The sequence below is a fragment of the Perissodus microlepis genome, chromosome 23 (assembly GCF_051167445.1).
Source record: "Perissodus microlepis isolate ML-2025 ecotype Zambia chromosome 23, ASM5116744v1, whole genome shotgun sequence".
Taxonomy (NCBI): domain Eukaryota; kingdom Metazoa; phylum Chordata; class Actinopteri; order Cichliformes; family Cichlidae; genus Perissodus; species Perissodus microlepis.
The window spans coordinates 28595801-28622983 of NC_140482.1; the positions used below are offsets into that span (position 1 = coordinate 28595801).

The window sequence follows — 27183 nt, forward strand, 5'->3', positions numbered from 1 at the left end:
GCAAAAGACTGATAATTACAAAATATTTCATGGTTGCATAGGGATAAACCCTTGGAAGTGGTGCAGCAGGACTTCTTTTTTAGGAATATGATAGTGAAAAAAGAGAGACATGGCAGGACTATGAAGACTGCTCTAGACACACGGTACGTACGTTACAGAGGAGGCACAAAACCTACTGAACAGAAGTGTATAGACAACAAAACACTTTCCTTAAAAGATGGACCTCTACGTGTCTAGACACAGGTCTACTGGGTATGATGGAAGATGATGGAAAAATCAAAATATAAAACATAAATAAAGGATGGTGCTGATAATGATAAAGCAATTTCAACAACGACATGCATGTGTGCTGTGCAAAAATTTTTAAAAAAAAAGGTAAACAAAAATCAGAAAGAGGTACAATCTTGAATACAAATAAAAAGAAACAGAAAAGCCAGGGAAACGTTTCCTAGCATAACAATCTTTTCTGAGCAGCAGTGGCAGTTTGGTGTCATCTACTTTGTACAAACAGTTTGTATATTTGGACTTAAGTCAGGTAGTTACTCTCCAAAGATTTGGAAGAAAAAGAAAAAAACCCTAACAAGTAATTTACCTGATTACAATTTTGAAAAGGTGCTACATATAACATTTTAACACCAAAAAAAATAAAAATAAAATCATCTATGAACAACAAAATAAAATAAAACATCACTCCGCTGCAGTTTCACTCACACGTGATTATCAGTCTTATTGAAGATTTGAGGTAATCTGTTTCCATGTAATAAGACATTGAACATATTTTATTACAGTCTGGTGTTTCCATGCGTAGAAGCACTTAAGTGCAACATTGTGACAACCATGAAAGTGAATCAATGCGCCATGCATTAGTTTTTCTTAATGCGTCTCTTTGCCATGTTTTTGCTCAGAAGATGGATATCTACTGTTCAGTGCAGCAGTCATTGTTATAATGTTGTGCTAAATCCTCTCCCTCTTTTTAAGTACTTGTACTTTTATTTAAAAAAAAAAAAAAAAAAAAAAAAACCCTGCAGGGGAACAGTGGAGCTCAGAAACCGCTGTTACACTAACTAAACCATACTCTAATAAAAGCTGGATGTAGCCACTGTGATGCCACCTACTGGTTAATGGACTCATTGCACTTGGAAAGCTCATCATCGATTCTTGAGCAAGAGATGAACATATTTAGACTTGGAGTGCCAAGTTATCCGCTGATGTTTGTATGCTTGGTTAGCAAGCTGTATCAATAAACTGCACCTGTTAGGTAGTGCTGAGTAACAGGCTAATAAATTACTAAAATTTCACTCACACAGACAGAAACTATTTTCAATTCAACAGTGGAGCTGATCTGGTCTGACTTTGGAGTCAGCCTCAGGTGGTTATTATCAGAGGAACTGTTTTTAACACTTCCGCTCTGGCTACATTTTTCAGCCCTGAAGGTTGCTGCTTGATATCCGTCAAAACGGGAAGGATACAGCTAGAAAGTAATTTAGTTAAACAAGACAAAATGTTTATTTTAACCTTTGTGGTTTATAATTTGGATTCTATCATTTTTGAGCTTTTAATACAATTAGAATTGGAGTACAAGTGTCCATGTGGGGGGGGGGAAAGCAAAGCTACATGCTACAGTGCAATTTATCCCTAAGAAGACACCAACAGAAAAACAAACACAAATAGAGTGTCAGAAAGAAAACAGGTGCTGTAGCAGCATGTTCTCATACAGCAGCCAGTGAGATTTATGAAAAATATCTTGATTACTGGCATAACAAAATGATCAACTAAACTATAGTCTTATAGTGCGAGGAATCATACAAGCGAACGAAAATGAATCGATAAACTGGTATTAAAATGCTTTATGTAGCACCTTCAGCTATTTCAAATGATCTGTGGCTCAAAACGGCCAAAGATTCTTCCACTGCATAAAAGAAATGAAAAAAAAAATGATAAAAAAATTTATTTTTTATGTACATAAAAGTGCATTGAAAAACCTATGTCACAAGCCTTGTCAGAAACAAGGCAGATTATTTTAGGCAAATACAATTTTATGATCATTTTTAATGAAATGTACACTGTTTTTCTCTTTGATGAGTAAACTGAGTTTGGGCCTACATGCCTCAAACTAAAGGTAGTTCAGTTGTTAAAAGATGTACAGTTTTGATGGGACCAATTTCCATCTGTAAAAGGATATTGATGTTGCAAATTCAAATTCACACCAGCTACATGAGAGGGCTGAGATGAGAGAACGTTTTTAGCTATTAAAGAATTATGACTATAGATTTTATTTGAATTTGAACTTCTATTTGTTACTAGTTACTAAACTAGTACACTTTGTAATATCCTTTTTTCTGAAGGTGGGGTAAGGTATATACTGGAAGTAAGTAAGGTAAAGGAATTAAAGTAAAAGTAAATGAATCCTGTGGGGATAAAATATACCTTCACTGATGGAGATTGGGGGGATAAGATGGGTTTGGATTTGGGGTCTAGGAAGGATCCGGAGATCATACATTACCTGCTGGAGATTGTGCAGCATGTACAGGAGAGTCCCCTGTCAACTGAGACTCATTTAAGTCTAGATGTAAATCAGCTTTCTTGCTTTCTGAAGGATTGGAGTAATTTTTGCTCATCCCTCCATTGTACTGTTCAGTGTGACGCAGATCCAGATGGCATGGGCGTTCTTGGGGAGGCGTATCTCTGGTGTCAGAGCCCAGGGGAGGACAGCTGGACTTCACTCTGTCTACCTGGATGTGATTTTCCTCCTGCGTGGTATCCTGGATCTCTGTAAGGAATACAGATTTTTCTTCCTGGTCCTCCTCAGGTTTTTTGTGCTTCATACCTGTGTTTTCAACATGATGTGGCTGGTGGTTCTGTTGGTCACTGAAAGGGGCGCTACTGAACTGAGGAGCAGAAGAGTCATTATCAAAAACATCACAGGGAGTCACATCTTGCTGCTGAGGTGGAGTTTGGACACCGCCCTCCTCTGAGCCCAACTCCTCGCACTCATCAACAGACAGCAACACTGACCGACGGAAGTTAGATGACTGATAGTCTGGTTGCTCGTTCTCCTGGTCCACACCTTCGTCGTCAAAAGCCAGGTTGACTATCCCCTGAAAGTGTGGTGAGGGTTCAGTTGGCAGCGGCAGACCCTGACCTGGAATCACTTCAACTTCTGATCGCTCATCTTCTGTTTCCTCCTCCTCCTCATCTTCCTCTTCCTCAGAAGAGAAGAGCTGGTGGTCAGGGACACTTTTTACAGTCACAGTGGCCTCAACTTCTGAGTGCTCCTCCTCCACTGGCACCTCATCTCTTTGCAACCACGAACGAGGGCGTCGCCTTACTCCCTCTTCCTCGCTGGTGGTCTCCGCTTCTCTCCCACGCAGGCGGACCTCCACTCTCAACCCAGCCCCACCTTCATACATCTTCAATTCTTCCGGCGTGCTGGTGTCACTGCTGCTGCGACCCAAGAAGTCGTGACAACGCATGGTGCCGCACTTGGACACGCCTCTATCGTTGGAACAATCATCATCCTGTGAACCTCCTGCATCGTAGTCCTCTGAGCGGGGCTTGATGTCGTCAGAAGAAGTGGTGTGTGTGCTGCCGGTCTCGGATTCTGGGCTGACCTGATGGTGGATGCCGCTCCAAGAATCCTCTACAGGGGTTTCAGTGCTTCCCACGCTGCAGGGGGTATCTACGGGCTGTTGAGTGTCTCTTGGGGGATTTGGCGAGCTGATCTCATGAACGTCTTCGCTGATGTGAGCTGGGATGGCATTGCTTTGAGGCTGTTTCACTTTGCTGCCTTCAGTTTTTTTACAAACGTCTGCTTTTGGAGAACTGACACGGGTGGCGTTTTTAGCTGCTGGTGCATCACTGGTCTTGTCTCCTCCACCAGCAGTGTTTTCCAGCTGTACTTGAGACTTCTGGAGACTCTGCTTGGGGCTTGACTCTAGATGACGTGACTCTTCTCCATCCTGGTTTGATGGCTGCGTACTAGATGCTGCAAGCTGAGCAGAGGGTACTAACTGTGCAACATCTTTTTGCTCAACAGCATCTCCAGAGCCTTCGTTTGGACCCAGCTCTGTTTCGCAGTCTGCCTTTTTACTATTCACTGCCTCTTTTCCTTTAGGTTCTGATTGCTTGGAGGCAGCAGCAGCTGTAGCGGAGGTTTTAGAGGTTCTTGCAGCTTTTGGTGAAGATTTCTCTGTAGAGAACTCTGTAGTACTTTTTGGCTTTGATCCAGACTTGGCAGCTGCTACTGAGGATTGCCTGGAAGGAGCTGAGGAGGCTTTTGCTGGTTTAGTACTGGACTTCGCAGAGACTCCAGTGGCTGAAACGGGTTTTGTGATCTTCTTTTTAGGAGTTTCACTGACTGTTTTATCTGTTGCTGATGGTTTTGAAGGATCTTTGCCATCTTCTTTCCTGGGAGAAGCCGTTTTTCTTATGGAGGATCCATGTTTGGAGCCTTAAAGAAAAAAAAAAAAAAAAAGGACAGAACATTAATACTATGCAAATGGTGTAAAGACAGACAAATTAAGAAGATTTTAAAACTTCACCATGGTGATCTGGTGTGCTCCTTCCCTTGGTATCTGCTCTTGCTGCTGTCACTGCAGTGGCCACTTTCTCTTCTGGACCAGTCTTTAATTTGCTAGTTTCTCTCCCACCAGTTTTTTTGGATGGACTGATGAAACAGGCAGACAAAGCAATAAAAACAACCACGTGAGAAAATTATTTTTATTTAACAAATATTTAATTAACACTCCGGGACAATATCATCATAAAAATATTTACAGGAAGAGCTGCAAAAAAAACAAATCATGAATTAATATTTAACACCAGTGGGGGGCAGCAATGTTATTTCTCCAATTTGGTCAAGGGCAAGCTTCTGAGACATGAGCAGACTATAAATCCAAGGAACTTTTAGTGGTTACTTCGTGTCCTTGTGAAGGATGTTTTTCTTGGCTTTTTAACTAAGTCAGACTTCAGGAACACAAACACAGAGGACATTTTTACAGTCTGAGACATGCTGTGGGCTCAAGGTCAAAATGTCTTTTTTAGCTGAGATATTAGGAGAGAATTTACACAGCAGAGGTGTACAGAAGCTTCCTCCGATAGCTGTGATTGCTAACAGCAAAAACAGAAAAAACATGATCAGTTTTCTCACAAAAATTTATGTGAAAAGACAATTTAGCGATAACCATTTACCAAAATCCACCACCCACACCACACTCAGATGAAAACTCAAAACTGACCCAAAAATGCAACAAAGATATTTTTCAAGTATTTGCAGGCTAAGGAAGAAAAAAAAAAAAAAGATTTGTTGGTTTCTTTCTGGGGAGCCAATGAAATATTAATGTGCTCCCTTGTGATGCAGACGTCAGGTGATGCTGACTGTGAAACAGATATTTTTAACACCTTTGAAAGACCCATAACAGGCTTGTCAGAACACACTACACAGTTGCTTTTATCCTCCTGACAGCCACATGTGACCTAAAAAAAAGAAATAAATCAGGCAATAGCGTGCTGCAGTGCACATCTTAATTGCCCTAGATTTACATTGCTAAACATGCGGTCTCACGCATGTTTGGTTTTCTACATACTGACTGCTTGAAACCAATGAGACTGAGCGAGTGTCTGCTGGATGTGCTTATTTTACAATGTACGTTTAATATACATGAACACAAAATTCTCTGCACTCTCACATCTCTATTTGGGTGACTGAGTTGTTTTTGACCTTCTGACATATTTCCAGTACTGCAGGTGGCAGAAGTGGGTTTTTTGTTTGTTTGTTTTTTGGTCACAGAAATTTGAGTTATAGAGGAGTGTTGTCTATTACACTTTTCTTTTAAAGCTGCTTATTTACAGAAAGTTATTAGCAACCAAAATACAAAAGGAAGTGACTGTCTGTTTCCCAAACCCTTGAAGTGAACAGCTGGCTGTGGCTTGGGAGGTGGAGTGGGTCATCTTATGTAAGGGTCCTTGGGACCAAATTGCTCCCTATGCTTCCATCAGTGCATGTGTTGGTGTATGCACTTAAAGATAAAGAATAAAGCATTGCATGATTGTTTGACCATGATTGAGTGAGTGAGTAAAAAGTGCTTTGAGTGCTCAGTTAGAGGAGAAAAAAGATACAAGTAACAGTCCATTTAACATATTAAAACTTTACTTGAATGTCATTTGATACTAAGCCCCCAAATGGGAACATCTAAGGGGTGAATGTAACCATTAGCATTTGACTGAATATATTAACATGTTAAGTGCTGCAATGCTAGAGTTAAACTCACCTGCTAGTCTTTGTTGCATCTGATCTCTGAGGAGCTTTTGTCATTGGGGATTTGGTTACTGCCTTGGCCTGGTGTTTGGGCTTTGCGCCTAAAACAAAGAACATGGATCACATGCAGAAGTGCTGCAAGCAGAAGTTTGTGAGTGCACTAATTTCATCCCTCCAACTATATTTAAAAAAAACAAGAGAGTAGAAGGAAATAATAGAAAGGTGGCCTAATGTAGGTGCTCTTAGCGCTTAAGCTCACATTACAGGCAGTTGCTTTCAGGGTGGAGTACGGGGGGACACATGCTGCATTTGTACCAGCTGAGGCCCAGTTGAGCTGTGAACACTGATACCATTTGGGATTGCCGAACCTCTTTAAAGCTTCACTCAGTAAAAAAAAGCTCAAAGTAATCAGTCACACCACCCTGTGTGACAGCTGTAAAGGGCTTTGACCTCTGCTGTTTTGTTTCCAAGGACAGGCACATGCACTTTGTTTCCTCATGAATCAACATTCGTACATGACACTGCCCTTGTCTTCCACAAATTCCCTCCTGGCCACAACGCCACTTTGATCATACTAATTAGTCTGGAGGCCCCTTCATATTTCAGCTACAGTTTTATCCCTGAAGTGTCAGTGAGCTGACTCACTAACACTTCAGCCTGGCTGCTGTGATGTACTATACAGTAATTGGTGTCAGTCAGAATGTAAAGAAGTCAATAAAGAATGCGAACCTGGAACAGAGTGGGTGTCATTGCGAGGGCTGCTGGCACAGTTCTCTGGAGATGCACTGCCTGATGTAGATGAAGTGTTGGGCTGGGCTTGGGTGGTGCCAGCAGTGTTGTCAGCCTTTCCTGCTGAGCTCTTTTGAGCTTTCGTTCCTGCTGTTTGGCTTGCAGATGTGCCGCCTGTGGGAGAGGTTTTAGGCCTTGCACCTGGATTTGGCTTCTTTTCATGCTCTTTAGCCCCAGGAGAGCTTCTGGGGCCATTGGCACTGGCTATATCACGTCTAGCTCCCGCAGCTCCCGTGCCATTGACAACTGGCACCCCAGCTGATGCTGTCTTTGCTTTTGCTGCTACACCTCTGTCTGCTGGTTTCTTCACATTCTTTGCCTTGGATGTTTGACCATCCCCTGGTTTGTTAGCTGCCCCAAGTCCATCAGACTTCATGACTGATGCAGCACTGCGAGAGGAAGGATTTCTGTTTACAGACACCCGCTGGGTCCTATGAACAGGAGGACTCTCAGGTGCAGATGAAGGGCATTTTATAGCCCTTGACTGCAGGGAAAAAAAGCACATTAGTTATGTAACAGTATTACTGAAGTGAATTAATAAGCCACAAAACAGAGCACTGCCTTAAGAAAGTAAATCATATTAGAGTTTCCTACGGAACACTAGAGCATACCATTAGAAACAATGCCATCTATCAACTGAGATCTAGACAGCCGCCTGAGCACTCTATAGTTAGAGCTAAGCTATGAATTCTATTGTGTATCCCTTTGTCTTTTTTCACTCAGAATCTATCAGCTGAACATTCCTCTTCTCACTGCTTCAAACCACCTCCTGAAAAATCTTTAGCAGCTCCACTGCTCCTAACCATTCTTGGCAATGTCTATCTGAAATGCCTCAATCAGCTTATCTTATCGACGCATCTGCTGTTCTTTTCATACGGTATCCTTCTCCTGTGAGGGTAAAGCCATGATGACATATGGCATGCAACAGACAGGTCACAACTTTTCTCTGAGCTAAAGCAGCCTTGCAATCATAAAACTCAGAGTCCTTAATAACAACCACAATAAATAAAAAAGGACCTTAAATGAGGAAACAAACCATTTAAAATTATTACCTGTGAACTAGTGAATACAGGCTTTTTTCCAAGTCTTCGACTGTCCCCTTTATCAATCGCATCTGTCAAAAAAAAGGATGAAATCAAGTTCATTTCAATAAGCCAATCAGGATTCTGCCAATATTCAAATCTGAGCATAACACAGATGAAAAGGTGGAACCATTTTCTTTCTTTCTTTTTTTTCTGTAAATGACGCCGTCCTGATGTCCCGTTCGTTATCTGAGCTAAAGCAGCCATTCTGTTCATTCACAAATTCCTGTTTCCACACCCTATGTTTACCACTAAAGAAACAAACATTAAATCAGTGGACTGATGGGGTCACCTGTGTCTGGTAAGCATTCGTCCAGACAGAGGATGGCCATTTCTATACTTCATATCTAATATTGCTAAAAAATTAAAGCGAAGTGAAATTTACTCTATTTGCCAAAAGTGCATTTGTTATGTTTGCATGCAAGAGTGAATTCTGATTGCAACAGGCAAGAAATGTAGCAGTAATAATCACACACCGATACCAGCCAAATATATTATTCATGCAGTACATTTCAACACACTTCTAAGAAAGCAGTGTATTATTAGTACGTGCAAAGCAGTGCAGACCGACAAAAAAAAACAGGAATCCAGCCTTTCATTCACACCCATTAAAAAACAAGCATGGCGTATCTGGTGCCTTTACCATACTGCTGTGCACACATCTGCCAAACACTGTTAAAATATAGCTTAAATGTGTAGAAAAGAGCCCTGGCTAGACAATAAATTGGTTAGCAGTGGCCAGGTTACAGTGCAGAAAGAAGCCAACAGCATATGCTTCGGAGCTTTGGTTCCTCTCTCATGATGCAGAACCACTGCCTCAGCACTAGGCTGGGTTAGGGAGAGTGAAAAAAAGAAAAGAAAAAAAACCCACTTACATCCACACACCGCATTAAGAACCTTCTGTGTGCCTGGATATAATAGGTCCCATAAATGGAATAAAATTCTTTACCTGCCAGTATCCTCTCTCTGTGTTTGGATGATAGAGTCTCCCATCCCTGCGTGTGGCGAACCGCGTAAAACGTCTGAAGCAGGAAGGTCCAGAGCCGGCCGCGTAGCGCACAAATCTCTTGCCTGAACGGCTGGCGGTAATACAGAGGAGAGAGGGAGGAGAAGAATGGAAGGGGTGCGCTAAAGCACAAGCGAATCAGCAGCTGCTTCAAGAACCCTTCTCCATGGCAACAAATACCCCCTCCCTTCTCCCTTTGCTCGCTGAATCTGCCCCCTCCCTCTCCTTCCCCGTCTCTGTTGCAGAATCAACTTGGGCTCCCTTGAGAGAAATCTGTGATGTCACGGGCTGATGCGGACACTCCTTTTTCCTCGCTTGATTCTAAAAAAACAAGGCTGGACAAGTAGGGAGGAGCGATCTCCACCTCTTCCGCCTTACCCACAACACATACCCTTCTCTGGCAGATACACAGGCTACGCAGATTAGTGAGGGTTACACGTCACAGTCTCCCTCTGCTTAATCCATTGTGCCGTACTGTACAGTATTTAGAGGGGTTATGTGCTTTGACATGTTCAGCCAGGTCACTTTCTCCTGAAAGTCCTCTCACAAGCTTAACGCTCCTGTTTGAATGGTTTTATTAGTCCCTTTAACAAAACAGTGACACATTGCATGCCACTATTTCTATACTTGTTCATCCAATAACTCAGAATTAGAATCCACATTTTTTCCATTTTAGTTCCTTTTGTATAGAAAACATATTACAAGGGGCCTCTAGAAATGTTTAATCTGTCATGTCTGTAATTTTTTTTAATTAAAAATACAACTGTAAAATATTTCACCAAATGTCCAAAAGTCACAGGATTAAGAGTGTGTTTTGTACAGTGCATTTGCACAGGATAAGCAAAGTCAGTGCTTTGCTCAGACATCAGTGCTCTCTATCTACAGACCTTAGGTTAATTTTAATAACTGTTGAGTCCGTTTAAAGACATCAAAGTATTCCAGGCCAAATGCTTTTAATGAATATTTTCCTCCTTACATCTTAGATGTTTCAGTCTTTGCATTGTATTTTGTGTAATATCATTAGTCCTCTTGATTTAAATCCAAAAAGGCTGTGTAAACTTTCGCATGCAACTTTCATTGTAGCCCCACACCTCTTGTGCAGGGTAAAAATAAAGAGAAAAGGTGAGTAGTGAGTACAAAAAACCAAACAAACTGCAAATTATAATAAATAAATAAACACTGGATGCACAGGATGAATATTACAAGCCTTCTGTCCTTGGTGAAAGATGCTAGGAGATTACTAGGAGTACATGTAAGTTCACCAACACTCAACCAAGCAGAAACTGTCACACGTGTAGTTCTCCATGTGGTGGTAGCATCTGTGTGCAAGCATTTACACTCCGACAGAAGCAGAGAATATGAAGGATGCTTCCGGCGACTAATTTCCTAAAAAGGAAGACTCTCAAAACTGAGAACATTTTCACTGACAAGATTAAATATTGTGTGTATATTTGAAAACTATTTCAACTCATGACTCACATGTGTCAACAAATATTTAACCAATAACCCACATTTTGTGGCATGTGAAACACTCCACACAGGTTAGTTTGCTGAACATAGCTAACATTAGCAGTGCTTTGCCTGCAGGTCACATCCAGCTGATTGTACAGAAAGTGGTAAAGTATGTTTGTATAAGTTTTTGCTGACACAGGCTACATGCAACATCCATGTTGCACGTTAAAATCCTGTAACATCATCTGTCTGTCTCTCATTTTCCACCTTGCCTTTTTATGAGGGTTGTTTCTATGTGCTCCCCCATTACCTACCACTTAAAGTGGCTGCGAAAAATCTAAGAACCAACAGTTAAGTGGTGTCGTACATTAATAAAACACAATGTTAGAATATTTAGTCCTCCTATAATGTTGCTGATTTAACAGATTATTAAATACGAGGGTAAAATAATGTTTGCTTAATAACTTGTCAACAAAAATATTGGCGTAACATGTCCTGGGCAAACTAAAATTTGCTTGCTTGCTTTTTCAGGTGGTCTAGGTGACTTACTATTACCCACTTTTGATTGTAATTAATGTTACAGATCTACATGGACTGAACTAAGCAAGGAAGTTTCATTTGAACTGCACTACACAGATGTGATACAGTAATAGAATAGAATTGTGACTCATTTCACCTCCTCTAGTTGTTGCAATCGCCTCTCCATGCAAAAATCCTCCTCAAAGTCATCTCCGCAAAGCGAGTGCACAGCAGTGAAAAGGTCACAGCAGTTATCCACAGTCACACCTTCCCTGATGGCTGAACAAAGCTTCCTTAACAGCGTGGGCTCTCTGGTAAACTCTTCTCTCTGTAACGCAATCAGACAGAGATAAATATGGGGGCTGCTTCTTGTTACATTTCCAGACCATCATAATAAATCAAAGTGTATTTGGATGGCTACTTCACCAACTCACTATGCAAAGGTCCTTGAAAGCCTGAGTGTCGGTGACTTTGGGGAAGTGCTGCACAATGACACGCAAGCTCTCCTCCTGCAGCTCTGTGGCCAGGCTTCTCACCTGTTGGGCCCACTTGACTTCAGGGAGAGAGCCAATCAGCTGCTCAGTTCTACAGAGCATGGTCACGGCGTTCTGCACAGTCTGCATGGAAATATCTATAAGCTAAAGAAACTCTTGCTACGTGACAAAACAAATTAAAGCTGAATGAGCTCTTTTACTCCTGCCCAGGACCTATTGATCAATTGAGGGATCCCCCCGCATTGTGCAACCACTCTTGGCCAGCACAGAATCCCAGTACTTGGCAAGCATGAGCAATATATTCCCCCCAGTGATGTAAGACAGGCTACGACTCAATTATCAATAAAAAGGCTGGCTCACTCCCCATCTGTCTGCATCATATTCTTCAATCACCCACCCATTAATAACCAAGAATTTAATAAAGGTCATGTTCAAATTTCCTTCCTGTGAAAAAACCCCCAAACAACACTGCTTGATGATACTTTATGACCATCTATTATATGAATAATTACAGCTGCAGACTCTGGCAGGGACAGACTTACCATTGTTTCAGTTACAGCTGTTAGGCAGGCTCTGTGGAGTTCAGGTGGCAACAGGGAGAAGTTCCTCTCACACCAGACTTTCACAAAATGCTCTGCAACCCACCTAAAATGACATATTAGAGATTAATAGGATGGCTAATTTTCATTTCAGCAATTCTATCACTTATTCCTAAATAATTTCTCTGCACCGTAACCCTGAGGCTCTGAGTATCAGCCAGCAGCGTGTTGCTTGAGGGAAGAAAAAAAAAAACAATGAATGACTGAGTGAGCATGAGAGGCTTGGTAATACACTGCTGCAGAGAACAGCACTGTTCGGTTCACCATCCCAGTCGCGTGACTCATCAGACTCAATAGACACAACGGGGTAAGGGCAGCCCCTCCTCCCCACAACTTACATCTACACACACCACTTCAAATAAGACCCATCACAGCCAGCTCACAGCCTCCCTCAACACATCCGATTCCTCTGACCTACATTCACACGATTCTTGCCCACTCACTGCAGAGTGCAACACCACAGTGTGCAGTAGTATCAGATGCGAAACTGAAAAAAAAAAAAAGACTTAGATGCGCATCACATGTGAAGTGTATAAAATCCGAGAGCAGAATGAAAATATGCAATATCTGCTGTAAAACTGGTGTTTTGTTTTGGTGCAAAACACCAGATTTCTTTGAGCTTCATTGTTCCACTGAAGCAAAATTCATTTACTCTCATGTGATTGCTTCATTGGTTGCCAAAGTAAACGTCTTTACTGAGCACTGTGGTAGTTTGAAACACGCCATGAAAGGCTCTGTAATGGGAAACACAGAATCAGAACAAAAAATGTAGACACCCAGACATCAATTCACACAGCATTAATATTTAGAGGTTGGTAACTTACACTGAAATTATAAATACACAAGCCTAACATGGGACAAATATCACATATTTGTTTGCAATAATTAAAAATTATCCCAGGTCCCCTGGTATTACGCATCCTGTGCATAGGTCTAACTCCTATGAGAGTTATGAATGATGCATTGGCAATTATAAGATAAATTATGAGATAAATTTGTGAAAAAGTCACAAGTCAAATTCCTGTTTTCTTGGCGTCAAGCACAGCTGGGTGAAGGTCCTAAGAAGGCAGTGCTCTGGATTAGGGCTGCCACGATTAGTCGACTAGTCACGATTACGTCGACTATCAAAATCGTCGACGATTGATTTAATAGTCGACGCGTCGTTTGAAGCTTTGTAAGATCACAAAAGGCGCAGGAATAAGTAGTAGGATTTAAGAGTGTAATAACGGACTGAAACAGAAGATGGCAGCACTGCATGTACAAGGATGCCAGCTGCCGTTAAAACCCGAAGAAGAAGAAGAAGCTGTGTCCCAGAATTCATAGCGCAGCCCAGCTCAGTTTCCAACAATGGCGGCAGCTAGTTAGTTTTAATATTACTCTTATTATTCTTTCTGGGTCACAAAATAAACGTTTAACATATTTTTAGGCGCGAATGTAGCTGTGTAAACCTCAAATATCTGCTCAGTTTATCAAGACACCACATATTTTCAAAAGCGCTCCGACGTTTTCGGTGACGTCTGTTACCCACTAGCTCGATAGCTAGCCGGGGGCACGGCTCACCAGAGCCCGTGAGAACACCGGACTCCCGGCAAATAGTTTTCAAACCCACCGCCGTCTTTCTCAGGTTAAATATACATAAGTCACTTAGATAACTTCAAAATGTTATTGTTTGGCTTTTTTTTAGTATTTTATTTGCTCCTGAGTAAATCGGTTTGGCTGAGATTAAAGTTATAGTTTTTACACAGCTGAATAAACGTCAAGCAGACAACTGATTATCAGCAGTGTGAGATGCTCCAGAATTTACTCCGGTGTCCCGTTATATTTTAGATAGCAAGGAGTTTATTAAACTTCACCGAAACAATCTGCAAATTTCATTAAAATTTAATAAACTATCATCTTGTCTTTATTTTTAGTTAGCACATACCATAAACACTTAAAGCTGTAAGCTAATGATAGTTATATAAGAGCAGATGCTGCTGGTGCAATAAGCTGTACGCTGTACGTCCAATGGATGCATGATGTGATTAGTTGACTAATCGCAAAAATAATCGGTGACTAGTCGACTATCAAAATAATTGTTTGTGGCAGCCCTACTCTGGATCACTCGAAGCCATAGCTCAATCAGAAGCATCAAAAGTAAACAATGAATCAAAACTGAAAATAAACTTTATTTAGCACATTCTTTATTTGTTACAAAGAACTACTTTATTTAGAATAACTCCAATCAGCAAAAGATCTGTCAAATGAATGCTGTGTAGTTGTAGTCTCAAACAAATCTCAGGACGAGAAACAAAGCCAAAGGCGTAAGCTAAGCCACAAACAAAATCTCATATTGACTGATTCTAAGTTTGAGAGTTTTGGCATTAACAGACACCACGATGGATCAACACTGAAACACCATTGCGGGAACCTTAGAGTCTATACGTGTGATTTGCTACTCTGGAGTTGGACATCTGCACTGAATAGACTCAAGCCAGGCCCAGGCTAAGAAGACACAGCAGTCCATTCTTTGGAGAGATGCTTCACCCTCTGGGTTCTGAAACCTTGTGAGTATATGCATTTGTAAGCCGTAAGAAAGCTTCCAAAAGTGTGGGAGTCTTGTTAAATTGCCCAAACAGTGCTGAGTGCAGACACTTACCGCTTACACTGCATATGGAGGTTTTGAAGACCTAAGGCATGTGTGAAAGAGAGGCACTCAAGGACTGTTCTCTGAACTCCATCAGCTGGCTGCAACCGCACACAGACAAGAAAAAAAACAGCAATACAAGTATATAAAATGCTTTCAAACCGTTTCATTTAGGATGCAGTAGCATTCAGTACTGAGAGACTAAAGAAAACAAGAGATGATTGCCTTTTTAAAGAGATGATTGCCTTTTTAAAGAGATTTTCTAAGGACACGTAAAGCTAAATGTGTGGAGGCAGTAACCACAAAAACTTTTTTCTTTTTCTAAATCCATGATGCCACATACTATTATGTACATTACAAAAAAGGACACATCCTGCATTAGAACTAGGGACTTTTCTGAGGCCACTGAAGACACATGACTGTGTGAAGATTGTGTGTGAAGGCTGAAACTATTTTTTGCTGTGTGATCATAAATTCAACATATCGGAAAAATCAAACTTCAACGACTTGCTGGTTTTAATGACATTTTCATTCAAGTCCATGAAAGCCATCCATCAAGCTTGTCAATAGCTCACCTTAGGGAAGAAGCGGCAGTAGTCTCGGGTCAGAACCATTTCCACTACATCTTTCAGCCCCTCCAAACCCAGCATGTCTGCAGCCAGCACCACCTGACTGTGGAACAACAGACACCACATCCAGGTCAGCATCTTTTCTTGGTTCTGAGTTTTATTTTTGCCAGTTTCGTGTACATACAATACCTGGCACTGGCTCTTCTGGGCAGATCCACAATGGCTCCGTACATGAACTGAAGCAAGATTTCCATCTCATCTGGCCCCAAGCTAAAAAGATTAAAACAAACTCTATAAGCCTTGAATTGGAGGTTAACAAACGAAACTGCCCCAGATCTCACTCTAATATTCTCAATCTATGCACATTTCTTTGGCTATAAAGTCGAATAAGCCAGTAAATAAAAATCAATTTATCATGCAGCACTCAGTCCATGTGCAATATACGGGCCTCACAGGTTCCCCTACATGTGCAGGCACTCTATTCTGATTTCTGTCTTCCCCGTTACCCTTAGATCAGTAATGCTGAGGTGTGTGACACGTCTCTCCCTGGAGGGAAAAATGGGCTTCATTTGCCTCTGCCATTCTGAAAGAAGGAGAATGCGTGTGGTGATGGTGATGCTGAGTGGGTGGGTGGTAGCGGGGGTTCTTCAGGAGGAAAAGGATGAGAAGACATTTATGTGCCTCGCAGAGGAAACATTCCAACTTTGCTTGGTTGAAATCTGAGCCAACTATATGAGATTTCACTGACAGCACACCGGCTGTGTCTGTTTTTGAAGTGTGGAGTTAAACATGGCATTGTGAGTGAAACCACATACAGTGCAGAGCCACCTCTGTAGCAATGCATGAATAATTAATGCTCTATATGCAACTGCACAGTTCAGGAATTACGTTAGACCAGAAGTGGAGGTGTACTATTGATCCCTATGTCCTGATGCTACGTGATGCTGATGTACTGGTCTTACCCTTGCAGAGTGATGCACTGTCTGGAGCTCTCCATCCAGCTCCCGCTAAGCATTGCTCGGAAGTACTGAGATCGTGCACACAGGATTGCCCTAGAAACCCAATAAAGCAGACAGCTGCATGTCAGAGAGCCACCTACCATTTATTCTTCACATCATTTGCAACTGAAATTGTTTGCACTGAAGCAGCTTTGAACTGACAAGCAAGAAGAAAAAAATTAAATAAAAGAAACTGAGTTTTCTTGAATCTTTAAAGGCTATTTTTATTCTCACTGACCTCACCGTACCATCACTGGTGTAAAAATACACGAGACTAGAATATTTATAAAAGGCATTAAAGACATGAGAGATTTTTCTATAAATTCCTTTTTTACTGTACACCCTTGAGTCCACATTGCTTTCTTTCTTGTCTTATGGCAGCGTTTATCAAATATTAGTGGCATGTAAAATAAAGTCTAAATGTGGTAAACCACACATTTAATTAATGACTTTGATTTTCTTAGGCTAAATAGGATAGCAGGCAGTTTGTTTCACAAATGCTTCTGGCAGATTTTGTTAAGGTAAAGATACGTCATCACTCAATTGGTTTAACAGTAGGTACAGTTTGAGGGGTTCAAATATTTTTGGTTGACTACAGCTGAACTCTAACAGTCAATCCATTTTCTTTACCACTTATTAAATCCAGGGTCATGGTGAGCTTATCCCATGTGTTCATTAGGCAAGAGGCAGGGTACACCCTGGTCAGGTCCCCAGTCCATCACAAGGCTAACAGACAGAAACAGACACCCATTCACTTTCAGATTTACACCTTTAGCCAATTAAGAATCACCAGCTGACTGAGCATGCATGTTTTTGGACATGCCATAAGAAGCTGGAGTATCCAGAGAACACCAAGCGGGCAAACTCCACACAGAAAGCCCCCCGCCCCAAAAAAAGAACAACAAAAAGAAAAAGAGCCCAGCTTCTCCTCTCTGCTGAGCTTTTTCTGGCTAATGGGTCCCCTGAGCAGGAGCTGGGAAAATCCTGTCTCCATAGCTACTACAACCTCTGCACTGCTGAATGACCGCCCACCACCGCTGCTTCACATTTGCATGAGTCAACAGCATACGCACAAGCGCTTTATTGTTTAACATCTGATAAATGTGGCTGTGATGTGCTGAGGTGAGGCGCTGCCTCTGATGTTTTGTGAACCAAAAAATAACCAAGATTAAATGGAAATCACACGTAGGCGCTTTAAATTCAATCCCATCAACACATAACATTTAGAGAATCTATGGGAAATTTATCAGAGGAAACAAGGAACATAATAAGGCAAATAAAGATATACCAAGCCAATTTTTTCAGCCTCAAAACAATACCTATACTTTGGTTTTTGGATACTGCTAATACTGACTACCTATCAAATACTTGTAGTAAGTCCATAAGCTGCGTTCCTCACTCTGATCAAGAAACTATAAATTGTTCCTTTATGTGTGAGGTAACATCAGGCTTGACTTCAATATTGATGGATTAATTATTATTAAAAGAACAAATTACATCAGACAAAGATGAAAGACAACATGAACTAATTTATGTTATTCAACAAAAATATTTGCTCGAGTTTTATTTGAGCTCAGTGAGTCTTTACTGCATACTATTTTATGGTCATCCTAGTTGTTTCCTTTCCAGCCTCACCTGTGGGGAACAGCTGACAAGAAACAGGTGACGTGTAATAACATTAAGCTTCCCAAAAAATTTGAAACCAAACATATGGAGAAAGAGAGGAGCTGACAAAGAAAGCACCATGGTCAGAGCTTTCAGTCACTTGGTTGGAGTTTGCAGTTAAGTCAGCTGCGAAGAGACAAAGCAAAGCTGCTGGGGTAGCAGATGTGAAATACCTCTAAATTGTATTACCTTCTTCCATACTATGTTAGCCATTAGTGCACTGCTGCTGCTGCTGCTGAACTGTGGTGTAATGAACAAAGAATAAAACAGACACTACGTAGCTCAGCCCAATTCAGCCTTCTGAGTCAGAATCAAACAATATCCGATCCAAATACTGCACCGATTTATGGCCAACTCTAATTCAGTGAAATGACCTGAATTAACTTAACTGTGTCTTACAGTGTCACCTCACTTTCTCATTCATATAACACATCCCAGTGGTTTAATCTTTGCTTGTTTTCATTCAAACTGCATATAATTTTACACATTTTGAGTTACGGTGAAAAAAGGGTAATTTCTGTATATGATCATATAAGCACAGAAATAATTGTAAATTGAGCTGCAAAAAAACGTTTTTTATTCCCAGTGTTTGGATACAGATGGCTGAAAATGTTGCCATGAATAGATCTACCTGTGGCAGGAGAAGACCTGATCTGCTACTTGGATAGTAATGTCACACTGCTCTCCCCTTTGGTACAGATCCAGCAGGTCAGCTCCGAGGCCAGAGGCTGGCTCGAGAACAACAGCATCTGCACACGAGTTGAGGAGGATAATGAGGAAGGACAGGAAGTGGAGGGTGGAAAAAAAAAAGAGGAAAGCTTTAGGCTTATATTAATCTGCTGAGACCACACACAGAATGTGTGTATATGAGATAGCTCTCAGTAAACCAAGTTAAAAATACTGTAAAATATAAAAGCAGAGTAAAATCATGAACTATCCACAGCGTGGCAATCCTGTAATTACCAACAACAACAGGGATCTCAAAGCGATTAGCCCTTAAGTGGATTATGGCTGAGATAACATGATGGGAAGAAAGTGGAGGCGGGAGAGTTGCTGAGCAGCTGAGCCGTCACATAACCTGAAATAAACCCTTCATGGAAAAGAGGCTGGATCTGTTTACCTGATTCAGTGGATCTATGGAGGTCTGCTGTGTCGGGAGCAGGCAGAGTACTTTCTGGCACGGAGCCCTCAACATCTGGGATTATTGGAGCCGAGCGCATGCTCTGGTCTGCTGTGTACACTCGCCTGCAGGGGAGAAAGACTAAATTTAATTAAGAATCTTTCATACATATTAAAATGACAGTCTCATCTGACGCAGCTAGGCGATCTAAAGTGTGCCGAATTTGCTGTTCCTGCTCAGTGAAGCATTTAATAAAGAGGCTAGCAGGCCAGACCTCTGCCCTAACACCTTCTGAAAGGTGATTGCTCTGCTCTGGGTATTGTGTTATTGTATCAATTTGAGTCACGGTCATAGTCAAAACAACAAAAGAGGAAGAAAAACGAACCAAGCAGACATTTTCTGAGTGGTTTCCCCCAGAAAGAAAACAAACAAACAAAAACAAAAACTCTTTACGTCTTACCAAGTCAGCTGGATGGTGTAATCACTTAATCACTTAAATGAGATATGCTCATTTTGGTTCAATTTTTTTTTAATTGAAGTTCAGAAATATAATACAGACACAACACTGCTTGTCATATGGACATGTGAGTCTCAAAGAAAAGCAACAAAGCAAACAGGTTATAACAAATTTAGACAAACTATAAAACACAACAACTTAAGACATTCCTATTAGGGCTGCCACAAACGATTATTTTGATAGTCGACTAGTCACCGATTAATTTTGCGATTAGTCGACTAATCAGATCATCATCCATTGGACGTAAAACTACAGCTTATTGCACCAGCAGCATCTGCTCTTATATAACTATCATTAGCTTACAGCTTTAAGTGTTTAAGGTGCTAACTAAAAATAAAGACAAGATGATAGTTTATTAAATTTTAATGAAATTTGCAGATTGTTTAGGTGAAGTTTAATAAACTCAGCCGTCTGCTCCTTGATATCTAACATATAACGGGACACCGGAGTAAATTCTGGAGCATCTCACACTGCTGATAATCAGTTGTCTGCCTGATGTTTATTCAGTTGTGTAAAAACTATAACTTTGATCTCAGCCAAACCGATTTACTCAGGAACAAATAAAATACTAAAAAAAAGCCAAACAATAAAATATTTAAGTTATCTAAGTGACTTATATATGTTTAACCTGAGTAGCGAAAGACGGAGGTGGGTTTGAAGCCGGGAGTCCGGTGTTCTCACGACTCTAGTGAGCCTTGCCCCGGCTAGCTATCGAGCTAGTGGGTAACAGACGTCTCTGAAAACGTCGGAGCGCTTTTGAAAATATGTGGTGTCTTGATAAACTGAGCAGATATTTGAGGTTTACACAGCTACATTCTCGCCTGAAAATATGTTAAACGTTTATTTTGTGACCCAGAAAGAATAATAAGAGTAACATTAAAACTAACTAGCTGCCGCCATTGTTGGAAACTGAGCTGGGCTGCGCTATGAATTCTGGGACACAGCTACTTCTTCTTCTTCGGGGTCTAACGGCAGCTGGCATCCTTGTAGATGCAGTGCTGCCATCTTCTGTTTCAGTCCGTTATTACACTCTTAAATCCTACTACTTATTCCTGCGTCTTTTGTGATCTTACAAAGCTTCAAACGATGCGTCGACTATTAAATTAGTCGTCGACGATTTTGATAGTCGACGTAATCGTGACTAGTCGACTAATCGTGGCAGCCCTAATTCCTATATATACTTATTTTAGTGTATAAACAATATAATATCAGTGAGTAAAATGTTTTTTCACACCTCATTTTGTTTTATTTCACTATAATAACCTTGCCTAGGTGTTACCAGCTAAATGCAAATTTTTAGCTACATGCTTGAAAGTATATTCGTTTTTTGCTCACTGCTGCTGCTCCCAGTGGCCATTTAAAGATCGAAAACATGTATCATTTTTGCTGGTGTAATGAATGAGGCTTTAGTAATCTCCACTACTCAAATCTAACAACCAACTGTCCTTACTTGTTTTTAACTGTTTTAAGTTAGTGCAAACAGATGCAGAAACAGGGAGCTGACTATCACGAGAGACTCCCTCCTCGCTGCGTATCCTCACTCTATAAGAAGACTGAGGTGCAGTTCAGTACTACAAGATATCCTCTGTACTTTATCAGTTTATGTATGCGTCAACTTTCTGTTGTTGTTGTTGCATAATTTTTTATCATAGATGTGATTAAGAGTTATTCTTTATTTTAATGTTGGCCTAGGAAACATTTTTCTTTCTTTCATGTTTTTAGCATGTTGAATAGTGATCTCTCTCTCTCTTTCTGCGTTTCTTTTGTGTTTTTTCAGCCACTGTGTCCTTGTTTCTTGTTTAAGTAACCGAAACATTTTAAAAGACTTCTGACGAGTCTTCTAATTGAAATAAACATCCAGAAATACTGCTTCTCCCCACCTCTTTCTTTCCCTTAATCTCCTGAATTAATATATAAAATTTAGAGTTCTTTGTTTAACTAGCATGCTTAGCTACACTGTAAATGACACTGACACACAGGATGAGTTTAAGTTTAATTAAAATTTGAACAAATTTGGAGACATTGCTGCACAGATCACTTTTTCCTGCACCATTTTCATAAGGATTTCTGAGCAGTTTTTTCATTTTAGTAATAAGGTTTTGTGTGAGGTTTCATTTAAATTTCACCATCCACAAAACATCACTCTTTTGCTTCCCACCTACCACATACAGCAGGAAAAAAAAGCTGAACCCTTTCAGTAGCAGCAGTTTCTATATGACCTTATTTAGAGTGCAATGTCTAACTATTAAGAACGTCTTCCAGAACTAGGTAATAGAATAAGTAGTGCTGCTGGGAAAGAAGTTTTAAAGCGACTTCTCATTTCTGTGGCAGTGCAGTCGTAAGAGGAAGGCTTCTTGTCCTAATTTTAATTTGCTAATGAGACTCCATTCATTGGATCAAAGCCTGCGCTGCAAGGCTTTGATTAAAACTCAGTTTGGTATTTGTGCGTCTCAGCAAGAACTTGAAAATGAGCAGTGTAATTTATTATTCAATAGCTGCAGCATTTGCAGAGCTCACTGAATCAAGATTACCAGCGCTTCAGAATAAATATGGAGCACTTGGCGCCCCCTGTCAGACAGACACTGAAGCAGCAAAGATAACACATCAGGGAACAACTACTGTCTCATAACACCCCTGCTAGGAAGCAGATGTAGAGCAAAGGTTTCATGTATACTCAGGGAAATGACCTACCTAAGGAAATCTTTGAGCCCAGACAGCTCATAGTCTGGCAGATGGATGATGATGGGATCTTTGTGCGTCTGTCCCTGAAGAACATCAGGAGCTCTGGCCAACAATACAGCTCTGTGTGCTCGGATCGAGCCAGAGCCAGCATACAGAGAAACATCAGCCTCCAGCTCCTCCTGCAGTAGCCTGGGGAAACACATCACAACACTTTAACAGCGGTGTTTAACAAAATAAATAAAACAACAAAAGTTGGGAGACAGTTTCATATTTCATTGATCTTTAAGAACAAACACAGAAAGGAGACAATGAAGAAAAGGCCCAAGGCTCTGAAGATTCATCTGATGGCCCATTTTTCCACTTGAGAACAACACAAGCAGAGTCCTGAGGCGGTCTTATCATCTCATCCAGCCTCAATAACCAATGACCCAGAAACCAGTCAGCTGATGGCCAACTGGACACTATGACTTCAAACTCTGGTGCTGTGTCCACTTGTATTACCCTTTGATTAGAAATGCTGCCCGTGCACCAAGGAGATCCACATCCCAGAGTTTCCATTTATCTGTGAAACCTAGTGCAACTTTGCTTGCACCAAGTTTTATATTCCAGATCCACTGACCCTATTATCTGAGGAAAAGCTCCACCCACGGCATTTCTTAAATGCAAGTTTGACTAAATATAGTTACATTTAGACATAAACAACTAAATATAGTTACTTTCAAACTTCTGTGTTCTTTCGTGTTCTTTTAACACATCATGAATAATTATGGTTTTCAATAATACACTTCTGTCATTTCTTATTATTATAACTCTAATATGGAGCCAAGCACGTTTAAGAGACATTTGGAAAGCAATCTTTTTTCCCCAAAGGAAAACTTGGCCTGATTCAAAAGAGCACTGGCTGTGAAACAACATAATTTATTAGACTGTGTCAAAATGGTCGATAAGTACATGTACGTAACGTATATGCCAATGAAGCTTCTTAAAAAGACAAGAAAATGTCAGGCGCCTTCATCCAACAGACAAAGAAATACTGACAATATGTCAGATGACATGGGTTACTATTTCACAAAGAAAGAATGAATACAGGACTGAAAACCAACTCTATACTCTTAACATTTGAACAGCACTGGAGTTACTGCTAAAAAGTTTTTTTTCTCAGTTATAGTGATGAATATCTCAGTGTGACACCAAATCTTTAATCAATAAAGTTGTCTGACAGGCTGTGCAATCGGTTTAAATGCTATAAGTGTGTGTGTGTTACTGAACATTCAGAAAATCTAGCCTGGGTTATTAAGGTGCAGACACTAGATTTTAACTCCAGCTTTACTTTCTATAACCACATTTTGCTGCTTTTTTAGAAGCTTTTAATTAAATCTTAGAAATATTTTTTTAAGTAGCATACAAAGGTGGCATAGTGGTTAGCACTGTTGCTTCACATTAAAGGAAGGTCCTGGGTTCAAATCTAGAATATGGACAGGGCCCTTCTGTGTGGAGTTTGCATGTTTTCCTCATGTCTGCATGGGTTCTCCCTAGGGCTGTTGGATATAACGATATATATCGGATGATGATATAAAAACGTCTATCGTTTCATTTTACGCTATCGTTTGTTTCGTGGTGTCGCAAAATAAACTGTTTACGGCAATATTTTTTCACCGTTTTGATGGTCACTGTAGTGGCTATATTAATTTCTAAAAGTTCTCTCTTTCTCTTATATTTAATATAACCGCACTACTGACGGACAAGCACCTGTTTTTATGCGTGTGGTTAGCAACAATGACGGTAACAGCATCGCGTGTCCGCTTGTTTATGTTCCACATAAACCTTTCACAATAAAGCTCAAGATCCTGTTGAGACTTTTCAAAATAAACTGAATCACGTGAAAGAGCAGATTATTTACGGATGAGAAGTAAAAAAAAAAAGAAAAAAAAAAAGACGTCAGGTGCTAAAAAATAAACCTTAGACTCAAACGTTAGAACAGGCTTTTCCCCGCAGCATGCTGTGTATTAAATACTCACAAAGAAAACGGCGGCTGTTACAACTTATGTCTAAAAATGTATAGTTTCATGCATCGTTAAAACACTGGACTCCAGGTACATGATGCCCAGCTGGAAACACTTCTCGCCAGTCGAGCTGCCCGAGAGTCACAGAATTGACAGAAAATGTTACATTTTTGTGATTTATATCGTTATCTGGACGATAGAATTCTTATATCGGGATATGAGATTTTGGTCATATCGCACAGCCCTAGCTCTCCCCAGATACTCCAGCTTCCTCCCACAGTCCAAAGGCAGGCAGTGGGATCAGATTAATTGGTGATTATAAACGGGATGCAGGTGTGAACTTGAGTATGAATTAGGGCTGCCACGATTAGTCGACTAGTCACGATTACGTCGACTATCAAAATCGTCGACGACTGATTTAATAGTCGACGCGTCGTTTGAAGCTTTGTAAGATCACAAAAGACGCAGGAATAAGTAGTAGGATTTAAGAGTGTAATAACGGACTGAAACAGAAGATGTCAGCACTGCATGTACAAGGATGCCAGCTGCCGTTAGACCCCGAAGAAGAAGCTGTGTCCCAGAATTCATAGCACAGCCCAGCTCAGTTTCCAACAATGGCGGCAGCTAGTTAGTTTTAATGTTACTCTTATTATTCTTTCTGGGTCACAAAATAAATGTTTAACACATTTTCAGGTGAGAATGTAGCTGTGTAAACCTCAAATATCTGCTCAGTTTATCAGGACACCACATATTTTCAAAAGCGCTCCGACGTTTTCGGAGACGTCTGTTACCCACTAGCTCGATAGCTAGCCGGGGGCAAGGCTCACTAGAGCCGTGAGAACACCGGACTCCCGGCAAATTGTTTTCAAACCCACCGCCGTCTTTCGCTACTCAGGTTAAATATACATAAGTCACTTAGATAACTTAAAATGTTATTGTTTGGCTTTTTTTAGTATTTTATTTGTTCCTGAGTAAATCGGTTTGGCTGAGATTAAAGTTATAGTTTTTACACAGCTGAATAAACGTCAAGCAGACAGCTGATTATCAGCAGTGTGAGATGCTCGAGAATTTACTCCGGTGTCCTGTTATATTTTAGATAGCAAGGAGTTTATTAAACTTCACCGAAACAATCTGCAAATTTCATTAAAATTTAATAAACTATCATCTTGTCTTTATTTTTAGTTAGCACACACCTTAAACACTTAAAGCTGTAAGCTAATGATGGTTACATAAGAGCAGATGCTGCTGGTGCAATAAGCTGTACGTTTTACGTCCAATGGATGATGATCTGATTAGTCGACTAATCGCAAAAATAATCGGTGACTAGTCGACTATCAAAATAATCGTTTGTGGCAGCCCTAGTATGAATCGCTGAATGCCTCTGTGATAGCCCAGTGACAGACTGATGAACTGTCTAATGTGTACCCAGCCTCTCGCGCTATGGCAGCTGGGATAGGTTTGCAGTTTACCTGAAAAGTGAAGTACCGCAGTGACATTTTCTTTCCCTGTTTTTCTCAATCTTAAATTGAAGATTCTCTTTGCAAAATCTGATATTGAATTAATTAAGCTAAAAGTGGTCTTTTTTTGTTTGATTTAATCAGCTCTTTCTACAAGTTCACATTACTGGACACAAGAACTGGTCAATTTTTATCCTTTGACAGCTTGGAACTGCCTTGGACAGCTGGATGAAAACTTGTGGCACATGTGTCAAAGCCCAGCCTTTAACACTGAGCTTTATGAGTCAGTGTCAGACACCTTACCTGTTCAGGTCTGCAGACAAAGCAGAAGATAAACATCTCTTCAGCTGATCCTTGTGTTTGCGCTCTTTGACCTGGAATTCGAGTCTCGCTGCCTCACTGGTGATCATGGTGTGTTATGTTCTCTAAAAGTGAGACAAGAGGGAAGACACACTTCAGCTTGTGAACTCAAAGGTGTTCTGGTGGAATGGGAACCACATCTTTCAGTGGCATGCTGTGTGCACACTATGACAAAGTGAGGCAGATCATCACAAACTGTGACAACTACACCAACAAGGATCACCTGACAAGTGCTGTCACATAGTCCAGGACAACAAAAGGCTACTGCATTCACCTTTTTTCCCGTAATCATATGCTGCAATACCATCTTTCTCCACAGTCGCTGACTCATATTCGCTTTCCTTTTCTATCCAAAGAGGCGCTGTTAGCCTAGTTTAGCGAAATCAATGAAACCTGGAAGAGGTGACCGCAATAACGACAGAAATTCACCACGTTACGTGACCGAGGAATTTATTTAGCCGTACCACTAAAAAGGATGATGATGTTATCCATGGTAAAATACCTGCTTTCGTGTGTTTCCAACAGAAAACACACCCAGCACCGCAAATATTAACCAGTGTCTGTTTGTGTGAAGTTTAATACTCAATAAAGCAATCCTTTTACAAAATTAAATACACGGAGCCCAAATTCACCTGCTCTAGCTCAGGTGTTTCCTCGTTCTCTGTGGGCTCCAGTTGGTACTGTAAGCAAATCAATCTCATTTTCCTCTGGCTGCTAGCATGCTAGCTATGAGGAGCTACCGTTAACAGTAAGTTACCCTCTTTAACCTTTAATTACCCTCGTCAAAAAATACACCTGCACAAATTAACTCCAGTCGATAGCTGCCTGCGAGCACGAGGCTCGGTAACTGCTCGTTAAGGATAAAATAAATGAATATGCTGACCCACTGACCAATGTTGTTGACATCACTGCTACACGCTGTTCGCCACCCACTACGACGCGGTTTGTCAAACGAAAAAGGAGTGGACAAGCCGGAAGCTTCGGAACAT

At 40.8% G+C, this 27183-nt stretch overlaps 1 protein-coding gene across 2 annotated transcripts in view; it reads right to left on the reverse strand.

The window, feature by feature from the left end:
* btbd8 (BTB domain containing 8) overlaps positions 1-27183 on the reverse strand; it is a 28757-nt gene extending 1574 nt beyond the window's left edge. The window contains exons 1-18 of one of the 2 annotated variants that reach the window (XM_084920815.1): positions 27086-27183; positions 26138-26259; positions 22384-22563; positions 19176-19300; positions 18687-18804; positions 16355-16444; positions 15582-15662; positions 15399-15495; positions 14836-14924; positions 12141-12243; positions 11539-11721; positions 11262-11432; positions 9077-9206; positions 8098-8159; positions 6986-7529; positions 6270-6357; positions 4542-4666; positions 2504-4450 (exon numbers count right to left, since the gene is read on the reverse strand). In XM_084920815.1, the coding sequence (XP_084776941.1) occupies positions 2504-4450; positions 4542-4666; positions 6270-6357; positions 6986-7529; positions 8098-8159; positions 9077-9206; positions 11262-11432; positions 11539-11721; positions 12141-12243; positions 14836-14924; positions 15399-15495; positions 15582-15662; positions 16355-16444; positions 18687-18804; positions 19176-19300; positions 22384-22563; positions 26138-26244 (4240 nt within the window). In that variant the 5' untranslated portion in view covers positions 26245-26259; positions 27086-27183. Of the gene's footprint in view, positions 1-2503; positions 4451-4541; positions 4667-6269; positions 6358-6985; positions 7530-8097; positions 8160-9076; positions 9207-11261; positions 11433-11538; positions 11722-12140; positions 12244-14835; positions 14925-15398; positions 15496-15581; positions 15663-16354; positions 16445-18686; positions 18805-19175; positions 19301-22383; positions 22564-26137; positions 26260-26826; positions 27060-27085 lie in introns of those variants that run through there. The other variant, XM_084920816.1, reaches the window with a different exon arrangement.